The sequence below is a fragment of the Gallus gallus genome, chromosome 6 (genome assembly GCF_016699485.2).
Source record: "Gallus gallus isolate bGalGal1 chromosome 6, bGalGal1.mat.broiler.GRCg7b, whole genome shotgun sequence".
Lineage (NCBI taxonomy): Eukaryota > Metazoa > Chordata > Aves > Galliformes > Phasianidae > Gallus > Gallus gallus.
The window spans coordinates 24,129,223-24,154,918 of NC_052537.1; the positions used below are offsets into that span (position 1 = coordinate 24,129,223).

Here is a 25,696-nt window from a genome sequence, read left to right on the forward strand (position 1 = left end):
GGGAAAAGGAGCATCCATTAGGAATCTTTTCCATCTCGTGTACTTGATTCTTAAATTTTCCTCTTGAGTTTGTGGTTTATTTTACAGCATTTCTTGCTGTTATGCTGTGTCCTCCCCAGGCCTTACCAGTGTAATCACAGAGCAGTTAGGCTCTGCAGACCAGTTTTGTGCCCCCGGGGCTGTCCCTTGCCTGCAAAGCCCAAGGACCATCTTTTCATTAGAAGATGAAAGAAGATTTAATCCAGGAAAGCCTGGAATGGTTCTCCTTGTCATTCCAGTGCTTTTCATAGGAGACTTTAAGTTCTTGTGGCATTTTATGAGTATGGTCAGACTCTGAAATGAATGCCCCTAAATTCTGCTTATTTGTGTCCTTGCTGTGAGAGCTCTCCTTATCACCAGCTCTTCTCTAGCACAGGCACTGTCTGCCAACAGCTCTTCTGAAGGCACTTTCCTTCCCTGCAGGACAGGGTGCAAGGTAAAACTTGTTTATGCTTTTAACCAATGTCTCATGTCTTTCATTAAAGGAATAGGCTTTAAAAATACTGCTTTTACCCAGTTCAACCCATTAACTTCTTAATTGCAGGTCTGACTCTGCTTCTGTGTCAGCTTTTTTCCCTGCCCCAAGAGCAAGCATTTCGCATTTGAGACAGCTTTTGGTGAGAGGGAGGGAGATGAAGGAAAAAAAAAACAAAAACAATATATATATATATATATATATATTTTAGCTTTGCAGAGGGGTTTTTTTTTTCCTTCTATGGTGAATTTAAAAATATTGTCAAAAATAATGATTTTTTAGAAGTCACTTTGTGCTTCTGGGTCTTTCCTTTGGGACACTGCTGCTTTTTGCACGAGCTCTTCAGCTCTGATCCTGCCTTGCCGTGTGATATCAAGCCAACAATTTCACATTTCTCATCTCACTGTCTCCTTGTCAGGTGGTGGTGGATGCACTGTGAGCTGTGGGGTTTTTGTGTGGGTCAGAATACGAGGAGTTTGTGTGGCACCTGGTGTGTAAATGCGGTGTAATTTCCCTCTTCAGCTGGAGGCCTAGATGAGAGCCTTCAGGTCTCAGTTATTAGTTAACCAAGAAACTGCTGGATTTCTTCTGCAAGGTTTCGGTCTAGAGGTTTTCTATGGCCTCCAGTGCTATGGTCAATTTTTACCTAATCATTGAGACGTGGTTTTATGGTTCTTGGCTTCTGCTGTGCTCAGGTGGGAGCTGTTCTTCTGTTTGTCTGGAAGGCATTGCTGTAAATCATCAACATGCAACGATACCAGAGGCTCCAGCTTTTGTGCCCCTTGCATGGCATGTGCTGTGTTTGCTACACAGAGAACAAATACTCCAAGAGAAAGCTTTTCCTCCTTCGCAGCTCTTGGTTTATTGGCTCTGCAGTCAGGAAGCTGAGTTTCACGTACTGCCTTCCCCTTGGAGGCAGTGGCAGGCAGAGCTGCAGGCTGGGACTCAACCAGCAGGTTGAGTGAGAGGGGCTGTGAAACCAGAGCTCTGCAACGCTAACACAGGATCTGCAAAGTGAGCACAGAACCCAAACTGGCAGTGCAGACTGTTTTGATAGCTGCATTTTGGCTTTAAAAATCCTCAGATGCTTAGAACAGGGGAGTCTGTTTTCTAGACCTGTGAACCACAAAGCAAAAACCTCTGGATGGCCGTGAAACACAGGAGCCTGCTGCACGTACCTTGGAGAGTGGAGGGGCTGGGAGCACGTTGCCAGCAGGTCCTATTGCATGGGGGTGGTGTTGGCCAGGCAGGCAGTACGGCTTCCAAGTGCCCCCGAGACGTGGACGTCAGCACGCAAGCTTGCCTTGCTTTCTTTGGCAGTGACGAGTTCAACTGCCCAGCAACCCAGCTGCTGGGAAGGCTCAGACATCTGTTTTGAGTTCTTAGAGGATGGGATCCCTTTATAATAGCCAGACTCTCTTTGAAGAATAAGGTGATCTGATGTGTTTGAGGAGGGCGAGGAGGACATTTTCTATTTGCACACCAAAGCAACACCCTCTGTTTCCAAACAAGCACCTCCTGCCTTTTCACGTTGCACCTTTCATTCAGGTGATGAAATGGACCTGCTGGTTTGACTGCCTGGTTCTTTAGGGCTAGCATACCTCCATCCTGATGTGCTTGGACCTTCCATCCAGCAGCCTTTCAGATAACCCTCGAGTCCTTCTGAAAATAGCAAGCGCTTCTGCCTGGCGGTGAGCGTTCCTCCGTGCATTCATTGCTCTCATTAAAGTGAGTATGTACCAATAACACCTTCGAGCTTCTTATTCAAATTAGGTAGCGTTGTGTCCTACAGAAGAGCCCTCTTCAGAGTGCCTCCCAAGGTTATGCTGCCACATGATGGTTAATGAATGTTCATCAAAACAAATTGGACTGGAGACTTTGAATAGTTTCCCAAGTCCAGTTCTCCACATTGCAGTTTGCAGCAAGCGTGAGTTACTCTCAGCAGATTGACCTCGTGTGGACTTGTGCCTGTGTAAGTAGCAGCTGAAATCAGTGGTCAGAGTGCTAATCGCAAGCTGCAAACAGTGGGGTATTATTTAGGGAGAATGCTCTATGAGTCTCTCGTTGCAGCATTCTCATTCAAAAGGTCACTTCCGTGAGTTCGTGTGCAGCTGAATTTAATGTTCTTTCTCAGCGAGGCAGGCCACAGTGGAGAGTGCATAATTATAATAAATACAACTTTGTTCTCAGCTGAAAAATCCATCTGAAATAAATTTTTTCCAGCCCTTCCAAGAAACGCTTCTAGTAAGATAAATAAAAGCAATTCTTGCAGATTTCACATTCATTCAGCAGGAATGTTGGTGGGTGTAGGGTGCCTCCACTTAAGTCACTTATTGCAGTGCCTTCTGGGCTCTGTCAGCCCGTGTTTTCAATAGCTGGCCATGGGTAGCATTTGCAAATGGGGCTTCTTACAAGCCAAGAAAAGCCAAGTTCTTTCATTACTTTTGCTTAGTGTGAGCTCTGCTTATTACTTTTGGTAAAATTGTTCTTAACAGGGACTACAGGGAGTTTTAGGCTCTCGACTTGAAAAAACTTGCAATGATGCTTTGATAGGTGCATCTGTTTTTAGGGACATGCGTGTATTTATATGAGCTTTTGTGGCTTTTTTTTCCCCCACTGTGTAGGCAAAGTAGATTTGTTTTCTTCTGTATTCTATTTCGCAACACTGGAAATATAGAAAGAGTCTCTGCCTAAACACAGAAGGGATTTTTTTTTTTAACTGAACTTCTAAGCAAGTACTTAAACAAAAAATCCCCTCTTTGCTTTCATCTTCTGAGAGACTGAGCCGAGTGTGAAATGCTCTGACTTCCCTTGCTTTTAATTTTTTAACCAAGTATAGCAAAGAGTCTGTGCTCTTTGATCAGGATCCTGCTGCTGCTGGAAGCTGAGCCTTCATGCCGTGTCTCTGGGTCCCTGAGCAGGTCTGGTTGCCTTTCAGATTCAGAGGGACTGTATGGGGTTCCCCTTGAGTGTCTTTACCCTTTTGTTGCAGGGACTCCAAATAAGCAGTTCCCAGTCCTGTGGACTCACGTGCCTTGTTGCAAGTTGCTGCAGCCTTGGGTTTGGGAACTACCTGGTCTTGCCATGTGGTTTCCCATTGCTGCGAGGTCTGTTTTCCTCAGGATTCCACTGGAGCCTGTAAGGCTGTAAAGGAGAGAAGGCTTGCATGTTGATGTCAACACTAAATGAAAGGCAACAGAGCTGCTTGGCTCTTGCAGTGAGTTTGGGCATCCCCATGGTGCTCTGCTCAGCATGAGGAATTGCTCCTAAGCTGTGATGCCCAATACATCTTCCCATTTCCTTTTAATTTTGGATCTCACCAAAGCTGGCTTTTTGAAAGGAAAAAAATCCTAAACGTGGTATCTGGGCAGAAAGTGGAGGACACTCCCTGAAATGTGACCACTCTGACTTGATTAAATGCAAGCGACAGACCTGGGAGGAGGGGTGGAACCTCGTTTCTCCTTCCATTCATGGTCTGTGTGCTAGGCTAGATACTCGTCTCTCAAAGACCTGATAACTACAAGTCCCAGAGGGTCTGCAGTGGAACAGGAGGGTGATCAAAGGGAGGATATGCTCTCTGTTATCAGAGCGTTGGTTGGTACATTATGGTCACCTTCCATACCAACCAGGAGCAGATTTCATCAACACCAAAGATCAGTCAGTCTGCCTTTTCTTCTCTTTGTTTTCCCTTTATTTTCACACGATCTTCTTTTATTCTTTTCTCTCCTTGCTTTTCTTTGTTCCTCCTATGGCCTTGGTACTCCTGATGCAAGTCTTTGTGTTCTCTTCATTTTATCTACTGAGATGATCAGGAGTGAGTGCTTGGTACTTGCTAATGAAGTTCTCTGGCAATTAGAGGACCAGGGAAACTCCTCCAAACAAATTGTTGTTTCAGGATCTCTCTGGGCATCCTGACCCTAATTGCAGACTTGATTTTTTATTTCTTTTTTCCCAAAGATTATCTTGAGTTAGAAAATCAGCTTGTCCTAAAATGAAAACGTTCTTCAAAACCTGAATTTCATGTGGGCTGTGTAAACTTGTAATTTGGATTTGGTTTGGTCTTTGGAAAGTAGGCAGTGCTGTTGTCTGGGGTGTTACAGTGCGAGAAACACGAGGAACTGCTGAAGTCACATTAACTGTGTCTGCTTGGAGAACTGCCTCAGTTCTCTCCAAGGCCTGACTTCTGCACTGCTGCCATGTGCTCTCACAAAGATGGTCACTTGAGCAGTTGCAACACTCTTGGATGCATGACATTATGAAGTGTGGAAAGAAGGATGCTGGGCTTCCCAGATGGTTTCTTAGGACTCTGCCTCAGCCCCTGCACTGATATCCAAAAGCACGTTCTGCTTTCATCCTTGCTATGTTTTATGTGGGCAAATCAGAAAGCCCTTTTGCTAGAGATTCATGCCCTTGAATTTCTGGAGGTGACAGCTGGGGGTGTTTGCTGGCACCTTCGCTCCTTTCCAGACCTCCCTCAGGGCCCATGTTCAAGGTTTTGAGCTGACCCGGATGGTCCTTATCCCTGTCCACTACAGGTTTCCTGTGGGAGGTGTTAGACTTACTCCCCTCTTTATCAACCCTGAGAACAGTTTGTTATTTAAAAGTTGCTCAAGTTTTTCAACATGATTTTGGGATGACTGCTGATTCCTGCAGCCCCTTGTTTTCTTTTAGAGTTTTAATCCCATTTTCTATGACTAACTTCAGTTGCGTGGTTTCCACAGCGAGGATTAGGGTTTACTGCCATAGGTACGTCATTCTGCCTTTGAAGCTGCTTGCTCATGCTTTCCTTGGCAAGCTCTTGCAGATGTGCTCAGCAGCAACAGAGATCTTATCTTTTCTAAAGCTGCAAAAGGGTTAATCAGAAGTGTGTTTATGAAACCAGGTTCTTTACTCTTCAAAGCTTTTACTGTGATCGTTTTTGATGATTTTGGAAGATTTATCACATCTGTCTTTGTAATTTATATTATGTTTCTCTTTCTTTTCTTGAAGCTTTTTTAATGATATATAGGATATACTTAAAGTTAACAATGATAAGCAGCTTTCCTTGGCAAGCCCTAAATTGCATGCCCCTTGGGTACAAGCTGGAGAACGTGACTGTCTACACATGGATGGCAAGAGGTTTTGGCTAGTATGTCTGGGGTGGTTGCATGAGCAAGCGTAGGGCATCTGAAGTATGTCTGCAGCTTATAAACAAAGGCAGGGAAAGGGCTTGCATCTCCCGGGCAGGCAGAGAGCTGCATGACTACTTCTTCTGAGAGCCTTTTTGTGGTGATGGTCACCATTGTGACTGAGCTTGTTGTGTGCGCAGGGGGGAGGGCTGGTGGCTATTTGAGGGAGTGTTACTTTTCATCAGGGAGATGAAAGATATCGCTATTGATCAGGGAATTTCTTTATGTGGAGACTCTCTAATGAAATGGAGCACCTGTGCATATGCGGCGCTTCGTTAAAAAATGTGAGACGGGATGTGCCCTCGGATGGGAGTTGTTAATTGTGCTTTTGGCTCTGTCTGCCTCTCCAGCAGATGTATACCACGGTGGCATTTTTGCAACCTAATAAAATATCACAGGATGCTTCACCTCAAGTGGAAACTTGATTGCTGTTTTCAAGCGGCACGTCTTTGAAATCAGGTGAGGTGCGTGCACAGCTCACCGGGAGCTGCACCTATCTGCTGGCAGAGCTCCGGGGTATTGATGCAAGCTTTGTGGATTGCAAGAGCCTGAATGGCTCAGGTGGGACAGGTGTTCGATGCCTGGCTCTGCTTATTTGGTGTGATGTAGTTGACGGGCAGATGGTCCCGATACTAGTTTTTAATCACTGACTCAGTGTGGAGTTGTTTGTGTATTTCAGTCCAAAATGTCTTGAATTTTTTTGTGCGCTTCTAAAGAGGCACGGGAGACTTCTTTGGACTTGCTGTGTTTATCCCTTGTCTAGTAATGAAGGCTGAGCTTTGTTAATTGTGACTTCTGGCACGAAGTTTTGTGTTTGAATACATGTAATATATGGGTCTTGCAGAAACCCATGGGAATCTGGTGACTACTCTTTCAATTTCATTGCTTTTTGGAGTTACACAAATCTAGAAGCTTTTATTTCTGAAGATTTCATTTATCTAACATTTTCCTACGCAGGAAGCAGCGTCTCCTGGGATTTAAGTATTTGCTGATGCAAACCTCTGCGATCATAGGACTGTTAAAGAACTACCAAGTGTCACATCATTCGGTCACCGGTTCAAATCCAGTCCAAAGTGGTAATGGATATTTTTGTGCTCTTTACATCTTTCGTCCAGATTTGTGTGTAGTTGCTTCAACTAAAGACAGTGCTTACTACTCAGAATTATGGATTCAAATGGAAAGTAAAGACCAGAAGCAGATTTTTCTATAGCAAGTACTTGTATTTGGCTTCTGTATATGGTTGTAAATCAATACGGTTGTCAGTACCTTAGAAATAATAAAAGTAGTGTCTTCCCAGAGGAATGTGTGCTTCTCAGTATGGGATGCAATGCAGAAAAGTGACCCAATTGGCCAGAAAAGTAAATGCATTAGTTAAATGTGGTTTTATTGGTGAACTTTCCTATGGCTTTTGGTTTGCAAGAGTCTTTGAAGGCAATACAGGAAGAATTGGACTTTGAAGAGTGTGAGCGATATTAGAATTGGACGGAGAGAGTCTTGGATGCTATCAGCAACGTTTTTGGACAAAGTGCTTCCCAAATTCTTCCAGGCAGCTGCTCTTCAAAAGAGTGATGGGTGGTTGGATGGGTGTGTAGTTGGCTAGGCTCTTTCCTTGTTTCTTCCAGCATTTGTTTCAGAATCTTTGTACAAAACTTTACTTCTAAACCTTGCCTTTTATTTCACATTTCTGGTCGCGAATTGTCAGGACTTCAGTTTAGGGTGACGTGCAGTACTTATGCTAACTCACTGGACTGTACGTTCTTCAAACTGTAGAGAGCTTGAAATAGTTCAGTCCTGTGTCCTCCCACAGTGTTGTAGTTCGTCTTTTTGGTTCCTTTTTCTGAAGTTGGAAATCCATGCAATCTTTTCTAGACGTGCTGGGACATAGAAAGCCTTGTGAATCCCTGCAGCCAGGGGCCTGACCTGCTTGCAACCACCTCCTGCTTCCCAACCTTTTCCTGACTGTTTCCTGAATGCTCTCTGGCTTGTTTCAGGACCAGAATGGCAGCATATTAGGAATCAGTAGCTGCAGTCCTTCAGGAAAGAAGCTGAAGATGCTGAATTCTGGTGTCCTGAATGTTACAATCTGTTAGCAGAGACCTCCAGATGTGAAGAAAAGAGATGTTAAAGCTGGTACAAGTATTCTCTTTCTTTGTGCTCCTGAGTTGAGAAATCTGAGTTGTCTTCCCTTCCCCAGAGTGCTGGGCAGCATCCCATGGGAAATCACTGCTGGCTTCCCTCAGTGTTTTGAGGTACAGAAAGTATTGGCAAGGTGTGAAGATGGGGGGGAAAATGAAAAGACATTTAGTGACATTAAAAAAAACCTAAACCAGCCACAGGACTTGAGCTGCCACTCTGGCATTTTTTAACTGAGTTTTCAGTGCTGTGTGTCCTATAAATATATCTTTATATGTTTGTGTCCTGCAAGGATTGAGGAGGGAACTGTCAGTCTTAGGTCAATATGGAGCCCTGGCAACTGGGGAGAAGTTGTGAGGTAGTTCACTTTGGTTCCTGATGCCCCTTATTGCAGCCGTTTCCCTGGCTGTCTCAGAGACAACTGGTCTGTTATTTATTAGAATCTTAGAATCTAATATCTTAGAATATTCTGCTACAATGAAGTGGCTCAGAAGCACTGAGGGTTTTTTTTCATGCTGATTTGCTTTATAAAGGCAGTATTAGATTTCGGTCTCAGCTGCAGTGGGATTCCACTGAACAACTTCGGTCTGTCTTTTACGTTTCTGACTATTTATTGCTGTGATTTCAACCAGAAATGGTGCGTGACTGGAAATCATAAATTATCATCCATCTTTTTGCTGGAGACTAAAAATGGAGAGCTACTGAAGTGCAAAGGAAACCTCTTGTTATTTTTTTTTTTTTTCGAATTGAGTCATGGCAAGATTGGCAAGTTGCAAGGGAAAATATAAATGTGGTGTTTACTATAGTTAACAATGAAATCCCCCTTTTACGAATAAGTATTGGGGTGAATTATGCTTTCAGTCTCCTTGCTGCTGTGGAGGAGCTAAAAGGAACATTGTGGGTTTTTTTCCATCCTTGGTCTGGAAGGGGGATAAATTAAAGGAAGCGACCCGTTTGCTCTGCTCATTTTCTGAAGGTTGGTCCTAAAAACATGGTAGCCATCTGTAATCTCTAACTTTCACAAATGGTATTACAGCTTTGTATCTGTTTTCCTTCGTTATTGACCAATCACTGAGTCATGCAATACCCAATTTTGAAACCTGTGATCTTTCACTTAGGTATGAATTCTGATACGTATATAGACAAACACTGAACTAGCGTGAAAAAACATGTTGAATCTTTTGTGTTGTGTAAAATAATAGATGTTATCTACAAATATTAATTACTCTGCCCCCACTTCTGATACCATAAATGTTATTGAGGGAAAATAATAGAAAATAGCGAGGCTTTGCCAAACATGAAGTTCGGTGTCATGTGAAGATGGACCACGAGTCATTTGGAGTCTTGGTTCTGTGTTATTTAAAGGCTATAATAGGTCTTACAGGGAAAAAAAAGAAGCCTAATGTTAAAAAAAAAAAAAATCTGTCTTTTTTGAGAACAGATGAAGTAGATTGCAGAAGAACGTGTTTGTCAACAGGAAATAACCATAACTTTAAAGTCATGTAGGCATCCTGCGTGACTGAACAAGACTGTAGAGAATAAAGACAGAACCTCTTTCCTCTTGCTTTTCATGATGTGCAGAGAACACCTTCTCTCATTGTTTGGAACAGCTTTGGTGTGTGTGCAGTGTTTTGATCCAAGTCTTTGTGCTAGGCTTTTGCGACACAGACTGTGGACCACAACGGGTGAAGCTTGATGAAGTGGAAAGCCATGGCTTTTCCACTCTTGGTGCCAACGGGGTATTTAGATATTAGTAAGACTTGATGTTGATTACATCAAACATAAGAATTTCAAGTCATCCCAGCGTGGGCTTCTATTGTGCTCCACTTTATTGAGCTGTTCCATGCCATGAAGGACGTTTTGAGATTGCGTTGATCAAGATAGTACCATGGGTGTGTTTGTCTTCCAAGGAGAAAAGTGAGGTCAGTAGGAATGAATGCTGTACTGCAACTCAAACTGGGTAAGAGATACTTTGGTGTCCTGAGAAGAACGTGTGTCAAACTTCTGCTTTGGGAAGTCTTAATGTTATGTGACAGGTGACTTTCTTGTCTTCCTTGTTGGGCTGCTCTGACTGTTCAGGTGAAGTTCTGTGCTTTGTCCTCTACCTTCTCCTCCAGGAGGGGATCCTTTCTGTTTCTCCAGCATGTACTCTTCAGCCTAGTCTGCTGCACCCTCCCAGCTCAGAATTCCCTACCACGTTGAATCTTGTAGATGTAGCCTGATATTCCACCATTCAGAATGCTGAAGGCTTGGTTTCAGGTCACCTCCACATGTTTTCTGGATGCAACACATAGCATGGAAATCATATAGATATTGGGTATTTGAATGTTCATATACTGTGTTGGGAATGAAGGCAACCAGAAAGGCAGCAGACAGGAAAATCCCTTCTGTACACTGTCTGCCAGTTATCTGACGGGATAAAACTGAGATGCTCTCTTAACCCAACCCTCCCACTTTTTGGGTTAGGTCCATTTGTTTGCTCAATGAGTGAAGAGCATGTTGTGTATCAGAACAGGTTGAGAAGTGGGATGGTTGAATGTACTGCTCTTAAAAGCCCAGAGAAGGTGAAATCAGCATTCTCACCATTTCCCACATCTTCTGTGCTGCCACAGAGACATCTCTTGTAAATGGATGGCAAAACATACAGCTTTACTTTTTTTTGGTCTTACTTCCTTTCCTGAGTTTAACCTTTCCTATGAATTGTCTCTCTGATTAAAGTATACTGACAAAATCTTTATTTTCTTGGTTTTACAAATTTGGCTTAAAAATTCCTGAGTTGAAGCTTGGCAAACACTGCCTTAGTATGCAAACAGTGGGGATGGAAGAAGGGAAATCATTTGGCTGCTGAAAAACTACATATGGGAAAGTCACATGGAGCTTTCAGTATTTTATTTATAATTCTGGAAAGGCCTCTGCTAGTTTGTAAGAGTAGAAAAGACCAAATAGTGGCTTCTGGAAAGCAAACAGCTTGATTTTTTTCCATGAGTATTTTTAATGCAAGTATTGACTTCACAGATTGTAACACTCTTTCCTTCTTATATTTTTTTAAGCTTTCAGGATGTATAATTGACTAAACTAACATTGCAATGAAAACCTTAACTCTTGCAGCTTCTTACTCTTTGAATTCTGATTGTGAAGCCATGAGAGATGTTTTGCTTTCATTTAGCACATACATATTGAGCTTCCAGAAGGGTAACTTGATTTACAGTAAGAGCACCCAGTGAGAACCAGATGATTTTCACATTTGTCTTTTAATGAAGCATTTCTTTCAAAATCTCTTTTCCAGGAAAAAAAAAAAAATCAACCCACTAGCTTAACCACTCAGGACCATGTAAGGAAGCACTGAAGCCTTTCAGCTTTGGCTGTACCTGTGAGCAGACATTTCTAACCACTAGTCCTTGGAATGATTCTACCAGCTAATTATGCCACTTTGAGTTTTATACTGGCCTGATTCTGAGCAATGTTTCACTAATACAACCAGAAAACAACTACATTATGTGAAAATGCTTGAACAGAGCAAATGGAAGTGTGGTGGTGGTGGTCTGCTGGGGAGGCTGTAGTGCTCTCCTGCTTGAATTGCTAGACGTGGGTAACTTTGCAGAATGGCATTTAAGGTTACATTTGGAGTCATTAGGTTATAAACAGTCCACAAGATATTTTGCATGCTTCATGCTAATATTCCTCCGAAAGTCAAGATTCCCCAGGGAGAAATGAGAAAGTGCACCAAAAGACATTTTCAGTTCTGGAGGTTTATCCACAGCTTCCTAGATCACTGAAGCTCCACTGCCTCATGAAGAAGTTATTACAAAACAAACTTTGCTACAGTTCTCAGAGTGTTTATGTGTAGAGGGGGATACATTGGTAACGCCCTTCCTTTTAGCTGTTGGATTTTCATGTTTTTGCTGGCTGGCTGTAGATGTTGATTGCAATTCAGCAGATCTTTAGGACATCAATTGGGTGAATTTACTTCAACCTTCATTTTCAGGCATGCGCTTTGATCCTTCACTGTGTTGGCAAAGGGCTTGGCAGAGGTGTTCAGATCTCAGTAGAATGTCTCAATCTGTGCTGTTGACTACTGAGAAGAGTCGGTCCTTTTCTGTTTCTCAGTAAGACTCACTGAGGGGGGATCTCGGGCCCTTCTGGACGATACCAGGGCATTTCTAAGACAGCTGTCCCACCGTCTGATCTTTTGCCAGCAATGAATTTGTGTCTTCTGGGTGTGAGCGGCTGTTTTATGCTGGGCACAATCTGTGTAAAAGTGGAGCTGTGGGGACTGTCCTGTGTTTGTGGAGAGAGTCTTCTGAGCATTTCCTACCTTTACCAAATGCTTGGCCTCTGTAGTGGGTGTTCCTTGCAGGTCGGTCAGTCTTGAGCAACAGCCTGAAATAAAATAAAGCCTGTAGAGCACGAGCTTGTCCTTCAGAAACTGATCTTATTTCAGACTGCCGTGTTACTTTGCAAAATACTGGGATTTGTAGACCTGGCAGGAGGCTCTGGGTGGGTTATCACACTTCTGCAAGATCTGGGCTCTCTGTCAAACCCCTGACCTCGGCTGACACGTCTCATACCTGAGGATGGGACTCACAAGGGACGTTCTTGGCATCTGCGTGCATTCAGATTTACTCCAGCTCATCCAGTTAAGAGACACCAGGAGGACTTGAATTGGGAACTGGTGAGAGCTGCTAGAAGTAGCAACAAGACTTGCAAGTCCCATTTTACTGATGAGCTTCTGCGTATACAAAAGATTGCTTTATTTTTTATTTTTATTTTTTATTTTGAGTGAGACATTGCTTGAATTTCCCAGGAATTAGGGGATGTTTTTGACAGTCACTTATTTTTCCTCATGCTGACCTCAACTCAGCATGAGGTCAGACTCGACAAATAGTCTGCTGGGTGCTGACACTTTAAAAGATAGTTGTGTTGTCAGTTTATGCTGAATTCACTGCACAGATGGGGTGTATGTTTTAAGCAGTCTGATATCTTTTTCTTATGCCACATGTGATTTTCTAAAGGGATCTTAATTTTTATTTAATCATCTTATTTTTTTTTTTTGCTGATGTTAGAACCAACTACTAAGTTCAGTCTCCCAGAACTGGAGGGATAATAAAGACTTTACTGTTCTTCTTTACTTTTGGTCGTACAATTATGTTGCAGCTGATGATGAATACTCAAAGCTTAAGGAAATGTTCTGAAAATATGGAGTCTAAAGATAGATGAAAGAAAGTGAATGAAAGTATCAATCTAAAATTAAATGAAAAAGGTAGAAAATGATTTTTAGTAGAAGTTAAGAAAGGTAGAAAGTTCAGGGCTGCTGAACTTTGCCACTGAGCACTTAAGGATGACTGAGGGAATGTGTTGCTTGTGGGATGCTGAGTAGAGAACTGTGTTTGGGATTAAATTATGGTACAGTGGGTTCATTAAGTGACTGGAATATATGCTAAGGAGTCATCTGTGGAAGTGATGGGATCCTGGAGAGGTCTATTCTGCTCTGTGCTAACAGTTTGGGAGATAAAGCACTTGAGATAAAGGCTTGTGTGTATTTTTGAAGATGGGAGAAGAAATAATGTGAAGCCCAGCACCAAAGTCAGTAAAAAATGCAGGAAGAGGTAAATAGAGGGAATCTGAGACTTTAGGATGCATCAGGAGTGCAGCTGTTATTGCAAAACACACAATTTTTTATGATGATGTAGTACAGGTGTCCTATGCAGGTCTGTTATTGTACTCTACTAGAAAGTGATGTGCACGGTTTGGGATGCTGTATTTTAAGAGGTGTTTAAGTTGGATATTGAAAAGAGGGTAAAACGAACATTTGGTCCCTATGGTCTTTGAAAAAAAGTCTGCTTATGTCTTCTGAAAGCAGTTCTGAAGAGTTGGACAGCAAACATTGGCGCTTTAGGTATGTTGAGTCCTTCCTGGAGTAATGTGATGGACTGGGGGACTCCTGAGAAGCCTTCCCAGTCTGGTGCCTCTGGGATTGCATTTCATCTCTGAGCAGCCCTGACATGAGAGAGGCCCAGATGGCCGTGTGAAGGAGGCTTGGCACTGCGGGTCACCCTGTCCTCCTCCAGCCCTGCTGCAGCCAGGGGAGTGCTCAGCTTATCTGCTGGTGGAATAACAACCGCTAATGGAAATTACAGCAATTGGGATAAGATAATGCCCATTAAGGCAGGTTGTGCTGGTCAGTGTTTTGTCCTGAGATAAAGCTGAAATGAGTTTGTAATTATTGAGCATTGAACTTTATTTAATGCAGCATATTTATGCACGCTAGGGGAATGTACATTGATGCCAAAGGAGTGACCCTACAGATAGCAGCAAGGTGGGAAGCAAGACAGCGGGGTGTCCGAGGTGTCTGCCCTTGGAATGACAGCGCTGCCTGGCTTGCAGGTATGCAGCAGAGATTGAGAACCTGGCTGCGATTCCAGGTGCCACCAGTGCTTCCAATGCTTGAGCGGAGTGCAAACTGCGTAATGTCAGTGCTGAAACTCGACCCGCGGGTATGGCTTCCTGCAGGCTGCCTGCGCCTTATGCAACATGCCTGTCCTGGGGCGGCAGCGCTGCTGGGCACCCACCGTAAGTACACCCAGTGGGTGTTCTTAGAGCCCTGCTGCTGAGATCTCAAGCAGCTTTCTGGCACTCTCCATGTTTTACGCTCAGGGAAGCTGCTGCAGAAGGGCACAGCTGATCGTGGGAGGCATTGAATTTGCTTTGTGTGCTTGAATCAAAGCAAGTTTGTACCTGGAAACGCACAACCACGTGCTCTGTGCTTTATGTAGGTGATGCTATCTGAGGGCTTTCCTGGTTGATGCGATCCCAAAAGCTCTCCATTGTGGCTGGCAGAGCAACAAAATGTGTAGGATTTTGGGGGGCCATTCTTGTCATTTTGACAACACAAGCCAAACAGAACCTATGCTACAGCAGGGGAAAGGGTAGGCTTGCAGGTCCTGACATAAACCCTTGTCTGTGAAACAGCAGGAAAACTGGGATCTGTACTTAAATATACTTAAATGTACTTAAATATATACTGTGTTGGTTTATTTATTCCTCATTTTCTGTTTATTCCTCATTTCAAAAGAAAGAGATGAGTTTATGTTTCTTCTCCAGGCACTCAGAGAGCTCCTTAACGCAGTGATTTGAGATAAAGAGGATGAGCATGTATTTAAGATGAGGCTTTCTGAAGTGGTTTTTCCCTGAAGTTGCATGTTTTTAAAAAAATTCTAACAGCAGAGGTTAAGATCTGATAGCTCTCCTAGTGTTTTGTCTGGTGATTTAAAAGTGATGGCTTTAATACTGTTGTGCTGTGATCTCTTAAATGCTTGTGGTATCGAGCCTTCTTAATAGCTAGACTTGTGGTTTCCTTTTATTCTTCGCTTTGGTTGTATGAAGATACATGTACACAACCCTTAGTGCTCTTTGTTTTGGAGAGCCAGCAGTGCTGCCTTGTTACTGGTCAGTGGGAAGCCTTCCCTGCCTCCTCGTGCCTCAATTAAACCCATTGTGTGTGGCTGCGTACCGCGATGTGCGATCCATCACCCACCGATCGATGGGTGGAGGTGCTACTGCAGAGCCTGAGTGCCGGGTCTGGGGATAACAGCACAAAAGCACTCCAGTGCACATACGTAGGGCAGCTCGAGGACATTCCTTTGCCTCAGCGCAACCTATGTGATATTGCTCATGTTACGTTATTGAGCCATAATAGCAGGGTGCTGGGAAGGAAGCGGCTGCTGATGTCTCGCTTTTTCCTGAAGGGCTTCCCAGAAAATCCCTTCTTTTCACAGAAAGATATGGGCCATGGAGAAGCGGCGCTCTGCTGGAAACAGAAAGTTGATTCTGTGAGCTCAGTAGAAAAAACCTCCTTATTGTATAAAAAAGAAAAAAAAAAACAGCTGAGGAAAACGGGACTGCGGGGACTTTGGGGGAGACTTCTGTGAATTTGTTCAAGTTTTGGCAAACTTAGGCTCTGAAAACTCTGAAAGTGAACTTCAGAAAGATCTGACCGGGCTGTATAAGTGACACATCCCTGCAAAGCCTTATGCAGGGAGAGAACCTGACAAGGCACAGAGTTGGTTAAATGGCCAATTAACTGCGCCACGTCTGAAGGAAGACCTGAGCACGTCTGTGCCATCAGGTGCCCGTTTGACCGTCATCGCTGAACAGTTTTCTTTGGCTAATAAGGAAAGTAGCAGAGGTCAACAGGCAAATGCTGCCTAATGTGCAGGGATGCCATCCCTTCAAGTTGCATGCCTCTGTACACGTGCAATTACGGACTGCACACAGTATGTACTTGCATCCGTGTGGGTGTTTCCCATGTCACGGCACCTAAACCTGTTGTGTGGGGCCGGGCTGTGTCTGTGCAGCAGCATTTTGCAGAGTGGCACTTGAGAAGGGGTTAACGAGGTAGGGACCCGTGACCTCTCCTGGGTTTTGTCTTCCTGCCCATGCTGATGTGATGCAATTTAGCTGATCCCTGACCCTCTTCTTCTGCTCCAGACTTCTGTGTTCATGCATATCTTGGTGATGAAATGCCACATAACCTTCTTTATCTTCAGTTCTCCGTTTTTGTGAGAGATTCTTTTAAAACACGTCTGCAGGTAGGGAAAGATCAAGCCCTGCGCGATCTGCAGGGGCTTGTTCCTGTCGTGGTGAGGCCCAGCAGCAGCAGTGCTGCATCCCAGATAATTGCTCCACGTCTGTACCTATCCTTCTTATTGAAGACTCATACGTTCAGACTGTCTGCTGGCATAATTGCCTTAGACCCTGATGAAAAATTCATCTCCTAGGACCCTGGAGGGTCATTTGGAGCAGCATTATTCCACGAAGTCTAAAGGCAATAGAAGAGCAAAGAAGGAAAGTAACCTTGGAATCCACGCTAGTCTCCCCAGCACTAGTGCCGTTAGCTTTGGCAAATCCTTTCTCAGCAATAAAGCCAGCTGCCATTTTGGCATCAGGACAAGCAGACTTGGCATCAGCCCCTCTGGCACCAAATGCACACTTCGTGGGAGCTGGCATCAGCGGTGTGAAACAAGGGTAAGGCCCAAGGGAAGTGCCAAGCAGACATGAGATGAGCACTAAAAATAGCGAGTTGCTGTCATTTGGAGAGAAAACAAATAGCACCCCGAAGAGTAGGGTGTCTTGAGATTTCCATCAAGGTTATGCTGGTAAGCAACTAGCATTAGCAGCTTTGGGACAATGCTGTCTGCTTGATGATGTGACCAGAGGCCAGGCACCTGCTGTATTTTTGGTACCCACATGGTACAAGACGCTAAAACAAGAACAGACTCTTACCCTCTTGATCCCACGTTTGGGGGATCCTATTACTGTCTGCACTCTGCCTTCAGCCTGGTCTGGAGCACGGCGTCTCCTCTTGAGCCCTTACCAAAGGTCCTGTTTGCACACACGAGCCGAAGGAAAACAAGAGCAGCGCTGCCAACAGCGAGAAGCCTGGCGGGTGTCCCTGCAGCACCCCGACATGCCAGCCGTGCTGGAGACGTCTCGTCAAACGTGTAACAGCTGATCCCCCACCCTGCCCTGTGCTGGCTCTGAGAGAAGAGCTGAACTGAAGGGTGCCCAAAAGCTGGAAGCACCAGAGGGACAGAATAGACCCTGACTCTACTGAAGCAGGTAATGCCATCTCTAATAGGGCAATTCTATCTCTTTATTCCCCTCCACCTCAGCGGCTCAGGATTTTAAAGCTTTTTTTGAGGCCTCTGGGCTTGCATAGCAGGCCTGGGTATGAAACAGCAGTCATACAAAATAACCATGCAGATAGCCTTTGGCGTTACCACATGTTGGCTTGGCCACAGCTCTGCTGCTGGGAAGAAGTGCCTGCTGGACCTGTGGCTATCATTTTCCCCTCCTCAAGAAAAAAGCAGTGGGAAACAACGTCACTGAGGGCTGAAAATTTCAAGCTATGCTTCACAAAAACTATTTTGGTCCCAGGGAAGGAGGCTGGACTTCTCATTGCCACCCCTCTGCCATCAGCTGAACAGCGGGGCTGGTGGTGGGGCTGGGACAGCCTGGATGCGGCCAGCTTCTGCCTCTGCTGGGTGGGTGCTGGGGAGGGCTCCTCTTGGGCATCCCCTGCCCCATCTCGACTCTCTGCCCTTTCCTGTGGCAGCATAATGCAGAAAGCAGCTTCAGAAAAAGGACTGCTGGCTGAGTTACAGCCACTGAGGCTCTCTACCACGCTGAGCATGTTTTGAAGTGCGCAGCCTCTTCCTCCCTGGTTAACCAGTTACTTGGAGACAAAGCGCAGGTGACAGCGGTGAGGTTGAAAAGCAGTGTCCCTATTTGCTTATCTGGACTGAGTAAAGCACCAGAACCGTCTTGTGCTTTGAAACCACCGAGCTGACGGAAGCAACAACGGGCTGCAGGGGAGGGGGACCTACCCAAGGAGATTCTTAGCACTGTAAGCCCTTGTGCTTCCTTGCACATTGAAATGTATTGATCCAACAGGCCTTTGTGCTTCCTTGCACGTTTAAATGTATTGAACAGTCTGGTTGTGGCACTGGCTCACAAGTCAGTTTCCACATGTGCAGTGTGTTTTGCTGGTGTTGCTCTTTGTTCTCTCTAGCAATGAGGAAGTTGGTTTGGCCTGGGAAACATTAAACGCGAGTGACTTTGGTGTCCTCGTTTTGTCTTTGAACTGCATACAGACCCAGTTTAGCCAGCTCCAAAATAGTCTTGTGGCAGTAGACAAAAAGGATCTGGAAGGTTTATCAGGACCGTGTATCCCCTAAGCAATAGAGAAGATACTCTAGGTGCTGGGAAATGCTCAGTCTCGCCTGTTCCTATTGTCCTCTGGAATTTTCTGAGGCCATTCTTTGAAAGCAACACCAGTGCTACACGTTACAAGAACCAGTGCACCCACTCTTTATGTTGGAAAGCTGTGATCCTGTGTTGCTGTGTCAGAGTGGGTGAGTGGCCCTTTGCTTTTCAGGAATCACTGACCAGTGGGCAGACTTTGCAGGCAGAAATGGTGTGCAGGCAGCTCTACACTGCCCTTCTGTTCCACTACTGCTCATCTCCAGATAGCTCATCCTGTTTTTGCTAGCAAACAAGTCCCTTTAGAACTTACTATGTCAAAGCAGATGGAGCTTGGTTATTCCCGGCTATTATATTACTGAAGAGAGACAGGGATCTGCTTTTATACCTTCCTATATGCCTTTTTTTTCCGTCCTTGTTTCTCTAATCCCAAAGCCATCTCCAGGATGGGGAAAGATAAAGTCACGCTCCTTCAGGTTGCTTCTTTCACACGTTGTTTGAAGTGCCTGGTAGGTCTGTAAAGTCTCAGTTCTAGGCCCCCGGGCTGGGGGATGACTAATGAAAGCAGATAGCTGATGCTCAAGGGATGTTGCTGTTAACAACACAGAAATAACAGTGTCCTGGGGTAAATGAAGGAGCTCTTAGATACAATTGTTCCACCTTCGTGGTCATCCTGCGTATGTATAGCTGCACTATCTGATTTTTGTTTTTTTCCTAGAACTGTGATATTGAAGTTTGAGGGCAAACTACAGACCACCCAGATTTACTGTTCCTCCAACAGGGCTCCAGCAGCGGAGCCAGTGAGATTAGCATTGTGCTTCAGGCCTGACAGATTGGAGCTGCACAAGTTCATTTTTGTTCCAATCATGTTGTCATATTTGGATCATCTAAAGGTCGAGCTATCTTTTTGAGGGTATCAAAATGGATAATGCATCTTGCTGGGTTGCTAACCCGCTCACAAGCCTGTCCCATCGAACACTGCAGCAGTTCTACGATGGGCCAGACAACTTCCATCGCCTACCTCAGTAGCATGCTAAAGTCTGTGTTGGGTTGTGAAACTGTCATGGAGCATCCTTTGTGCATCATGTTTGGGGTGGGTGGCATATTCAGGAGAGCAGTACTACCGATGGGCAGAGCTCGGGCTCTTTGTTCCCTCCTTCCCTCTAACCTGCAGTGCCATTCGCTCTGATGTGCTGAAGAAGGGTGGCTGGTGGCTGCCTGAGCAAGCAGGTTTTCAAAATACTGTCGATCCCTTCACATGTTCTTACTTCAGCCTTGACTTTTCGGAGCCCTCACGTGATTTATTTAGAGAGAAACTGTAAAAACTTGTGTTTGCTCTGTTCATTTTATCTTTGATAAACACGCAAGATATCTGGCCTTGCAGATGTGAAGCTCCAGGTTCGCACAGAGGAAGTGAAACTCATGCTGAGCTGTTGCTTTCATTAAAATAATAATTATTTCAGCTCTGCATGCTCACAGGCAGAGGGCAGTAGAAAATTGGAAGGGTTTGGGAACAGACGATGAGCAGATGAAGGCTTTGGGATAAGATTTTGCATTAAGAGGAGTAGGAAGATTGATATCTTTCACAAGAAGTTAGCTAACAAGTACAGACTAATGAACGGGTGAGAAGATGGATGGGGACTTCTGTTCCCACCTGGTAATATTCTGGAAGCCAAATTAGAAGGTGGTGAATTCACTACAGACTAAAGGAACTATTTGTTTGTAACTGCTCCCTGTGGAGCTCATGGCTGCTAGACAAATCATTGGGGTTAGGGCTTCGGGTTTAACAACAATAAAATAAAAGAGAGTAAAATGATATAAAATACCACTTGGAATAGTCAAAGCAATTGCAGTGATTAGGAGAACCTGTGTGTTTTGAAAGACTGAGTGTGTCCATCAGGGATCAAAAGGGTATGAGCTAACTTGCCCAGCAGCAGGGGCTGGGAAGGATGTTACTGCTTTTCCACGAAGGCCTTCGTGAGTTGCCTTAGATCTGGAATGAAACTTTGCCTTTTGAATAATGCTGGGGAAGAGCAGGTTGTTAAAGCTGGATTACCTCTGACCGAGGGATTCGGAAATGGCTGCGTTGGCTCAGCCCTGAGATCTGCCCAGGGCCCTACAGCAGCAGCCAAATCGGGTATTTCAAAGGACAACGTGAGGCCACAGAAGGGATTACTAAAACAGAAAGCTGGCCTTTTATATCACTGGTGTTTGTCCTCGGAATTGGAAAAAGCAAAGGTTCAGAGTTTGATCCAGAAAGCACAAGAGCTGGAAAATCCCATTGCCTAACTGATGGTGGTTCATGCTGATGTTTTGTATCCTTCAGGAAATTGCTGATATGCCTATTAGGAAAAACAGAGATGTGCTTACTGTAGACAGCAAGTCTCTACGGTGGCTTTAAGCTAGTGAAAAATAGATAATATTTATGACATCCTCGCAGCCTTACTGTATGGGTACACCCAGTGCAGGGTTCTCGCTTGGGGCTGGGAGGTGGTGGCAGTGCTCAGGGAGGACTTCTGGCTTGAGGACAGCGGGTATTGCTTCTGGCACCGCTGCAAACTGCCTGGTCCCAGGAGTTGGAGAGGCCAAAACCAAAGGGAGTTTCCTCTCTGCTGAACATGCCCTGCGGTGCTCGGAGGGGTGCTGGCCCCCACGGGACGGACGAGGACAGCTGCTCGTCGAAGGGACACCCGAAAAACAGAGGCTGCTGAGTGTAGGTAGGAAAAGGAGGTTAAATTTAGATTACCTTCTGCAGTGTCATCTTCTACCTCAGTGTGGAACTTGCTGTACTCCTTGCTGGGGAGGGAGGACAAACAAGAAATGCCATCCTGCACGCCAGATGATGAATTTGTTTATAAGGCTTAATTGCCCCTTGGCACAGCAGCGTGGAATGAGCTCCCTTAGAATTAGAAACTGTTGGTGGGTCGGGGCTGGTCGTGCTCTCCCTGGGGAGAGGGATTAAAGTGCCTGCTGTCACCTGTCCCGGGGCACCCGATCCCAGTGGCAGTGGGGGATCACTGCCCGCGGCTCTGTGTGGCCAGGGCTGAGTGGGGACCTGAGAGGTGCTCGGAAGCAGTGAGGACACGGTATGGGACCAACTGGAGGTGCTCAGATGGAACCTGCCGCCCGCCAAACAGCGAGCAAATTTAGGCATTTAACTTGTGGTGGTGGAAAAAGCTCTCTTGCTTAGCGAGCTTCAGTCCCCAGCGGGGACCTGTCGGCATCCAGCTCGCAGAGCCCGGCCTGCTGCCAGCGTCCCACACCGGCAGCGCAGCTCCTCTGCGTCTTCACCGGCACTGCCTCGAGGTTCAGCCTTTTTTTTTCTCTTTGCTGTTTTTTTCAGAAGTGCCCGACCTGATGTCATTTCCACCCCGGCTGGGCTGCGTCTGAGATATGTCACGGGGAGTGGGAGGAGGAGGAGGGGGAGCCAGCGAGTGCGCGCCGTGCCCCAGGACCCTGTTTACTTTGCATTCCCGGCCGAGGAAGCCCTGGTTTAAATAGGATCGGAGGCGCGGGCTGCCCACAGCTGAGGAGGAAATGCTTGCTGCGGGGCTTTAAATTCCTGCGTTCCCATGCGCGGGTGCAGAGGATGAGCTTGCAGAATGCCTTTCCTCTTGGGTCTCAGACAGGTAACTGGGCTCGGTGCGGTGGGCGCTGCTTGCTCGAGGCTGTGACTTGCTTTAATTTTATTTTATTTCCCCTTTCTGCGTTAGGAAATGATTTTCAGTTCCCAGAGCCCTACAGGAGGCGCTTCCCCACCCGTAGCACTTAACCGGGCAGTGCGGCTGCTTTTTGCTTAGCGAGGAAGGAGCAAAGTGGTTGTTTGGGGAAGAAACCCCTGTTGTGGTGGCGGTGTGCACGGCCGCAGCTCTTTGTGCCTGGTTGGCTTTTATGGATACTTTCCGCAGTCCTTCATATGAGTCTGTGTGTACGGTGCCTGAAAACTTGTGCCAAACTTTCCTGCACGAGCAGTATTTTGAGTGTGAAACTGCGTTTAATAGGAAAACAAGTTAGGCACGTGTATAATCCCTCTCCCTCTTCTCTGACAAAGGTCACCAAACAGAAAATGGCAACTTGCTGCTCCCCGGTTTGGTGGCTTTTTAATTTCTCGACGTGAACAAGGAGCTTGGGTAATGTCGTGGCTGGGCATGGAGGGGAGTGAGAAACGGTAGCAACTGGCCAGCTGCTCCCTGCCGGAGGAGAGTGCCAACTATTTGTTCTTGGGCTCAGGGAGAGCAAACCCTTTTTTTGGTCTGGGAGGCACGTCTGGAGGGGAATCTTAACTGTAAACTCTCTCCAGTGCTGCTGGGTTCTGCAATTCGCAGCGAATAGACACTGCATGATACCAGCGTGCTGCCTGCAGTTTCTAAGGGGGCTTTAAAACTCCAGGGTTTGGCTGCAGCATGCTTGAACTCCCAACTTGCTGTTGCTCGGAAGGCAAAATAACTTAACACGCTGCTGAGCAAACAGTGCTGTCTCATTTTCCTTATCGGTTCAGGTTTTGGTGAAATGCAGCTCCCCCTTCCTTCCCTCCCAGCCTGCTGATCTGAAAACAGTTTTACATAAGAAACTACCTCTAGCACAATGACCTTCTGTCGCTGGATGCAATAGCTATAACAACATTTCACTTGTCAGCACTCGGGGCAGAGGGACTTTCCCTAAAAACCTGGGAACCGAACGGAGGAGGGAGATGGAGACACAAAGCCTAAACTACTTCGGTTTAGGTTGCAGTCAGTTGCAGTCGAGTTGCAGTCAGCACAGCTGGCTCAAACGCTGAGATTGCTCCAGTTCCACGGGCATGTTTTTCTCTCAAGTTCCTTTTTCTAAACGAACCTTTTCATTTTGGGAGGATATTTGGCACGATGGAGGTGCTGCATAAAGTGCAAAGCCAGCAGTGAGGTGCTCTGCTGCCTGGTTTGCTCGCAGTGCTCACAGCTGTTTATCTCTGAGTGCTGGATGGTGCTTTTCTGTCTGCCTGCAACTTTTCTGCATAGATACAGAGGCATTTACAGGAAGCAGAAGAAGGTGTTGCCTCAAGAGCAGTTGAGCAAATCTCTCGACTATTTTTATCCACCGATGAGAGATCCAGTGGAAATGAACTGCTTGAACTTCAGTCTTAGACGAGGAAAGTAAAAAGTATTTGGGGCCGTGTCCTTCGTGCAGATGGCAATAAGAAATTGCTTTTCCCACTTCCAAAATGGGGAACAAGAGTTGGTAGCGAACAGTGCTGTTTAATTAAAAGCGTGGGAGGAATTCAGGAACATCTCGTCACGCATCCGCCTCTATTGTCTCTGCTGTTTGCACTTGGACTGTAAACCCTGGGGTGTCGGGGAGGGCTGTGCTGTGCTCCTGCTCCAGGGCACCCCAATTCCCTCGGACCCGTGGCGTTGCAGCAGGTGGGCTGCCCGATGCGTGGTGGAAGCAGTGCTTTTGTTTGGGTTTGGTTTTTTTTTTTCAGTGGGGGTGATGTTTAAATGCCTTTGACGTCAGCACAAAGTGGGTGTCTGTTTAAAGCTCCCGCCCCAGGAAGCGTGGTGGTGCAGGAGCTCAGTGATCATTTTTAAGCACATTTCCTCTTAGGGTTGCAGGTGGAAGCTTGTCTGCGTCCTTCTGCTCCGTTGCAGAAATTGCAAAGGAACGGAAGGTTAAAGTATTGGATGCCAAACTTCTCCAGTTTTTTAATGTTAACCTCTCGAAGGTTTTGGTGTTGTCAGTTGTTTGGTGACGTGAAATACCCAAACACCACAACCTCGGAGCTGTCATTTCCTGGAATTGGTGTTACTGCGTGAGGCCGGCTGCAGCTGGGGAGCTTCTGCTGGGATGTAAACACTTGCACGTGAGGTGTGGATATGGCAGCTCCCGCAGCCTGAAAGTGAAACTTGCCATAAACAAAAATGAAAGCAGCCCTTCTCAAAGTGTGCTGGTGCGTTGTCGTGTGTGGGAGGGCAGCGCTCCTTTAGGTGCTTGGAGTGTTCCTCTGCAATAAGTGAGTGCTACAGACCGATCTGTTCCGCAGGTGAAGGTTGGTGAAACATCAGAGGTGCTGCATGTGTTGAGCGTGGCCATGTGTGTAGGGTGCCTTATGAAGCAATGTCTGGGCTTCATTTCTTTCCAGCCCAACCTGTCCGTCACAAGGCGGGCTTACAGGGATCTGCCTGCTGTCGTGCTGCCAGGGGCCGATAGCCGAGGTTCCTGCACAGCATGGCAGTCAACGCTGCTTTCATCTTCACCAAACTTTGATGCTGCGTTCAGTTGGTTGCAGGTAGTGTTGGCCCAGCCTGGTATTTTCAGCAGCTCATCTTGTGAAGCAGCTTTGTGTTTGCCAAACAGACACGGGTGACAGTGTGCTAAGATACCAGTAGTCACTTTTGTCACTCTGGGTGCTTAGGAGTATATATGGTTCTAACAGTGCTTGCGAGTCACTCTGAATACCTGGCATCTGTGCACTGTCCTGCAGGTAGCACCACGTGTTTGAATTCCATCCTACGTGGCTGTCCTGGCAGTGGCTGAGTACCGGAAACGAGGGTCTGTGAGCAGCGAGATTAGGGGAATATCTGGGTCAAGATTTTTTTTTTAGTAGATGCTTACTGCTGCAGTCCCATGAGAGCCATGCAACCAGGAGGCCTGGCACGGTCAGAGGTTGTGCCCGAGGCCCACTGATGCCAGCAGCACTGTGCCCTGGGGCTGCTGCCATCTTGGCAGGCCCCTTCATCTCGCAGCAGCTCTTTTCCCTATGGCACTCGGTTCTTCACCCCTGGCATGCTGTTATTAATCCTCATCTCTTACAGTCCAGCCACTAATTGCTGTATGCCCTGACAAATCCTGAAGCTTGGAGAGGAGAAAGAATTAGCATAGGCCTAAAACCTGGCTACCCTATCAAAGAGAGGAATGGCATGGAGCCTGCTGCCAGGAGACGCAAGTCCAAGTGTTCTCCTGGCTCTCTGGATGTCACCGAGGCCGGGATGGATTGATATACCCTGGCAGGGCAGATGACACAGAGGCCATGCGCATGCAAGGTGCTCATATTTAAGGTAACGGAGGCTGGATTTCTGTGGAAAGGAAAAAGCTACAGTGGTTATTAGATCTCAGCAGTATCAGGCACTCCTGGTTTGAGTTACCT

The 25,696-nt window shown here is 46.0% G+C and overlaps 1 protein-coding gene across 23 annotated transcripts in view; it reads left to right on the top strand.

Moving 5' to 3' along the window:
* The window catches only part of WBP1L (WW domain binding protein 1-like), a 50,005-nt gene that overhangs the window by 6,389 nt on the left and 17,920 nt on the right, over positions 1-25,696 (top strand). For 3 of the 23 annotated variants that reach the window (XM_046943309.1, XM_040702970.2, XM_015288742.4), the window contains exon 1: positions 22,099-22,205. The exons of 6 other annotated variants lie outside the window; for them this stretch is intronic. Coding sequence is in view for 4 of the 17 variants with exons in the window: in XM_015288742.4 (XP_015144228.1) it covers positions 22,166-22,205 (40 nt within the window). In the remaining 13 variants the exon portion in view is untranslated. Of the gene's footprint in view, positions 1-6,032; positions 6,142-6,639; positions 6,759-7,673; positions 7,813-14,083; positions 14,200-15,290; positions 17,434-21,561; positions 21,883-22,098; positions 23,973-25,696 lie in introns of those variants that run through there. 14 more of the 23 variants (XM_046943310.1, XM_046943321.1, XM_046943313.1 and 11 more) reach the window with 9 other exon arrangements.